Here is a 5501-nt window from a genome sequence, read left to right on the forward strand (position 1 = left end):
AACTTTGAAGATTCATAAAGCAATGTTATACTCCGTAGCTATTTCAACTACAACTTTGGTAATCACTTGATAATGGTATTTTTAGATGAAGAGATTGTTATTCGGGTAGAGCAGTAACAATGAAAAAGAGATCAGAAATACCGAACGAGATTAGTAGTGACGTGGAAGAGAACCACTGCCTTGAAAACTATTTCCGGTACGACCGTGGCGGCGATCAGCAAATGACCGGTAGTTCCCCAAGGATTACACTACTGCTGCCTTCCAGAAACGCCCACTCGAGACTGGAGAAGCCTGTAACGATTTTAATTTTTACCCAGAAATATTGACAGAAGAAAAGAAGAGAAAACGGAGAAGAGTATTGAATGTTTTTTTTCGATAAAGCTGCAGAGAGGCTCGAATTTATAGAGAATTAGGAGCAGTTACAGGAGCCAAAACCGACTCCTGGAACTCAGCCTCAATCCGAGTTAGTGGGAGTAAGACTCTCCCCCACTAACAGTCAGCTTGACTGACTTATTCAACTCAGCTAACAAACACAAAACAAAACCCAATACGCAGCTCGGACCGGCCCAAAAAGATAGGCACAGCCCGCCGCAGGCGATTGCCAAATCCCGAATCCCGAATCCGGATCCGGGCCGGGCTGGGCTCGGGCACGGCGCGCGTGTGCGAGCTGAATTAAGCACCTCGCAAGGCTTCCACAAAAGCCTCCCTTGATCCACTAGTGATATGGTATGTTAAGGGGTGTTATATAAACACATGAAACAAGCCTTTCACTACCAATGTGAGACAAATGGAAAAAACATCCAAGGCATAAAAGCCCCTATTTTCCAACAGAGATGAACCATATACTGAAGATTCCTAGGAAGATTAGTTAGTATAGGTTATCATTTGATAATGGTATTTTTAGAATTAATTTTAGCAAAGTAAAGTTATAGTTGTTTTACCTATACTTTACATACCAAGTTTAATGTTATAGTCATTTGACCTATAACTTTGAGCTGCAATATGGAGAATACATTTTTAGCTCTTAAAATCAATCTTTTCGTGATTCAAGTTTAAAGGATTTCAAAAGAAAAGTGTTTATAGTAGAATAGGTTAGAATTTTTTTTTTTTTTTTTTTTTTTTTTGCAAGAAGGTTAGAATTTAATTAGATCAAATGAATTTGTAGTTATCTTATTTATTAGTAAAACAAATTTGTAGTTATCTTATTTATTAGTAAAACAATTCATGAGTTGTCATGCTATTTAGGTTTTCTTACTTATTCATATCCAAACCCTATTCTAATCCATTTAACCTAATATCTTTAACTAGGGTTTTACACGTGATAAAGTGGGCTTAATGAGCCGTCCTTCATTCACCTGAATGGTATTGAAGGTACTTCGTTAGTTAAGAAACATAGAATCAGCTTGGTGGTTCAACGATATGAGCTCCTTAATTACAATGGAGAAAAATGAATCAATCGATAGTATGTCGGTACGTTTCTCTAGCATTATTAATGAACTATGAAACCTTGGTAGGAAGTTCGAATATGAGGACATTGCCAGGTAATTGTTTTGGTGTTGACCAGGAGTATCCCCTACCGACAGCTGGGGCAATCTCCTTCGGGATACTGAAGGCAATTTAATGGGTTGACCCCTCCCAAGTTTGGCTTTTTCATTCGCATGAGTCAGGAATCGAACCCCTGACCACTTGTTTAAGAGATGAGAGCCCTTACCATTCACACCAGCCAACTTTGGTACATTACCAGGTAATTGTTGGCAGTCAAAGTCGTACCCTAGGCTTTTTATAAATTTGATTAAAACTGTAGTTCGTATTTCGCTAGCATGTTCTCTTATTTCTAGTTATTACATTAGTTTATTGCATTTACGTACTTTGCTTGATAATCATTCAAACCCCAACTTTGATTGACTCAGCTAAACAAGCAAGTCAAAACAATTAGTAATCTCCTTACTCCCCGTGAATTCAACCCTCACGTGCTACAACAACACCGTACGCTTGCGGTTTCTAAACTCACATCAGGCTTCTATTATTACTTATACTGATTAGGTTTTTATGCACGAATTTGGAAATCATAATTAAACTTCCCAATCAAATATACACTTGATATGAGTTAACTCATTCCAAATTCATACCATAAAACTGTGAACCAAATGCTTTCTCTTAAAGAAATTTAATTGGGTTCTTAGTATTGATTTAGTCTAATGCATAAAATAGACGCGTAGAACAATTTGCGATTAATTTGGAGGATTGGTCGGTACATGTTGAGCATGTATTTAGAGATGCTAATCGAGCAACAGACTGGCTTGCTAATGCAGGGATACATTATCCTACTTCTACTATGATTCTCGATTTCCCACCGGATGGTCGCGCACTATTCTTAGGGAAGATGTTTTAGGGTTGCTTTCCCCGTTTAGTTGCTAGTTAGTGTCGGTTGTTTTACTTCGGGGCTTTGCCCCTCTTGAGTACCAAAAAAAAAAGAACCAAAAAAAAACCAAACAACATTATACAAGTATATATATACCATATTTACAAGAGCTGGAAAAAAATGCTCACTCACAAGACAACTTACAACCATATACGGGTAAATGTTAACTAACAAGGGTGACTCGTTACTATTGAGGAAATTTACTATCGCGGTCATGAACGGTGTGTCATCAAATACGCTATTAGAGGGTGGGTACGAGTTTGCAATATTAGCTGAATATATAGCGGTAGAGACTTTAATTTGACCTCCTAAATTGGCCGCGTTAATTGCATTTTGGATATTTTCCATGGCGGGTCCCACGAATTGTTTATCGGACTGTGTGACTTCGTTCCCTACCGCGATATAGTGAATGAAGGATGCGAATGGTACGACATTGATTTCGACCCATTGATTTGCTTCGGATGGATCATTAGCTATCTTTTGGAGTTGGTCATTAGGGAGGCCTAAGAGAAGTTTTATGCCTGAATCTTGTAATGCTTCAAGAGCCAATGGATCTGGAGCGTACAATCGCATAAATCCGATACCGTTGGAATTGTAAAGGTTCACTACTTCTTGATCTGATGGTAAGTTGTTGCCGTTCTTTCCATAACATACTCCAATTTGTGCTTCTGCGTGGAATAATATTATTCATTCAATCAAGTATACCGTGTTTTGAACAAAACTGATTTTAGATTTTACGTAGTTCACATATCGATAGTTTAAAAGGACTTGCGAGTATGTGACACAAACAAAAACAAAAACGTTGTGCGACAAATGAACTAGAATTACGAGTAAAATACTAATGATAAATGTAGGTTGTTTAGACAGAATCGATTTACATTGAAACTTTTATTACAAAATTTCGAGTATATATATATCTTTAGGTTTTCAAATCGTACTTATTTTACATAGTTGAGTGTGAGTACATAATATATAACTGCGCATTTTGAAATTTATGTCTCCGACACAGATCAATAAAGGCATATACCTGTTGAGTGTAGGGCAAACGTTAACAATGCCAAGACCGTGGTGACGAGAACCGGAACACAACAATGGCTAGCCATGTCAAAATTCAGACAAAATGTTAATGATATATTTGAGCAGGGATAATTTAGAAGTCCTTTAAATTGTCCTTTATATAGAGGTTTAATTGCCAAGTAGAAGTGTTGAACAAGCACTATAGAAGAAGAGACCTACAATTAAGAGAAGAGTAAAAGTCGATTGCTAATTCAACGGAATTAGTAAAAATATAAAGTGTTGAGCAAACACTATAGAAGAGACCTATAGAAGAGACCTACAATTAAGAGAAGAGTAAAAGTCGATTGCTAATTCAACGGCATTAGTAAATATACAAGTGTTGAGCAAACACTATAGAAGAAACCTATAGAAGAGACCTACAATTAAGAGAAGAGTAACAGTCGATTACTAAATCAACGGCATTAATAAATATACAAGTGTTGAGCAAACACTATAGAAAAGACTTATAGAAGAGACCTACAATTAAGAGAAGAGTAAAAGTCGATTGCTAATTCAACGGCATTAATAAATATACAAGTGTTTAGCAAACACTATAGAAGAGACCTATAGAAGAGACCTACAATTAAGAGAAGAGTAAAAGTCGATTGCTAATTCAACTGCATTAGTAAATATACAAGTGTTGAGCAAACACTATAGAAGAGATCTACAATTAAGAGAAGAGTAAAAGTCGATTGCTAATTCAACGGCATTAGTAAATATACAAGTGTTGAGCAAACACTATAGAAGAAACCTATAGAAGAGACCTACAATTAAGAGAAGAGTAACAGTCGATTGCTAAATCAACGGCATTAATAAATATACAAGTGTTGAGCAAACGCTATAGAAAAGACTTATAGGAGAGACCTACAATTAAAAGAAGAGTAAAAGTCGATTGCTAATTCAACGGCATTAGTAAATATACAAGTGTTGAGCAAACACTATAGAAGAAACCTACAATTAAGAGAAGAGTAAAAGTCGATTGCTAATTCAACGACATTAGTAAATATACAAGTGTTGAGCAAACACTATAGACAAGACCTATAAAAAAGACCTACAATTAAGAGAACAGTAAAAGCCGATTGCTAATTCAACGGAATTAGTAAATACTAGGTTTGGTGCCCGGCTACGCCCGGGCTACCTTTATTTACCATTTAAATTTTATTTTCTATGAAATATGATTCGATAGGTTTGGTTAACACATACATCTACAATTTATATATTGAAATTATGATGAGATGTAAAATGAATCAGCAAATCATGAGACACGTTCACCAAGCTCCCGTTGTTAATATTATTACTTTCACTACATCCCCTATTAATACTATTACATTCACTACTTATTCGGTTACTGTTGTTTTTTTAACTACTCCTACTATTTTTACGGTTAACCCAATCATTTTGTCAAACTCATATATTTAAATAAATTAATTTTTTCCTAAAATCGAATTGTTAGTTAATTGTTCATACCTTCTTCGTTATTCCTACTGTTACTTTCATTACATGTGTTGTGACTACTACTTCTTTTACTTTTCCCGCAGTCATTATTTTTTCTTTCATTACGTACTCCCGCATTTATTATTATTAATTTCACTACTCCCGTTGCTGCTAGTTTGACTTTCACTACTCCCGTTGCTATTACTGTTGCTTTTACTACTCACATGAGTTATTACTATCATATTAGTTGATTATCTAGTTGTAATATAGTTATAAATTTAAATAAAATCTGAAATATTAGAGTAAAATATTACTTATGAGCAATCATTATTATTTACTAACTAAATTACAAATCTAATGAATTATGGAATATTATATTTTTTTGAAAATCTAGATTGATTTATTTACCTTTTAATAGTAATTACCATATTTATACTAATTAATAACTTAAGTGAAGCATGTTTATTTTAAGGAAAATCTCCATATTTGATGTTTTCTAAATTTATACTTAAGCCAAAACTATTAAATATTTACATTGAAGTCCCTTAGTCAGATCTATCACACAGTGTTATGATTAAAAACTATATAG

At 34.8% G+C, this 5501-nt stretch overlaps 1 protein-coding gene across 1 annotated transcript; it reads right to left on the reverse strand.

Moving 5' to 3' along the window:
- Nucleotides 1-243: 243 nt before the first annotated feature.
- On the reverse strand, nucleotides 244-3525 carry LOC141621011 (glucan endo-1,3-beta-glucosidase-like). Its single transcript, XM_074437738.1, has 3 exons — nucleotides 3450-3525; nucleotides 2567-3090; nucleotides 244-291 (listed from the first exon to the last, which is right to left on the reverse strand). The coding sequence occupies exons 1-3, from the start codon at nucleotides 3523-3525 to the stop codon at nucleotides 244-246; spliced, it is 648 nt and encodes a 215-aa protein (XP_074293839.1).
- Between the last annotated feature and the right edge of the window lie 1976 nt (nucleotides 3526-5501).

Source organism: Silene latifolia, chromosome X, assembly GCF_048544455.1.
Source record: "Silene latifolia isolate original U9 population chromosome X, ASM4854445v1, whole genome shotgun sequence".
In the NCBI taxonomy this organism is placed as follows: domain Eukaryota; kingdom Viridiplantae; phylum Streptophyta; class Magnoliopsida; order Caryophyllales; family Caryophyllaceae; genus Silene; species Silene latifolia.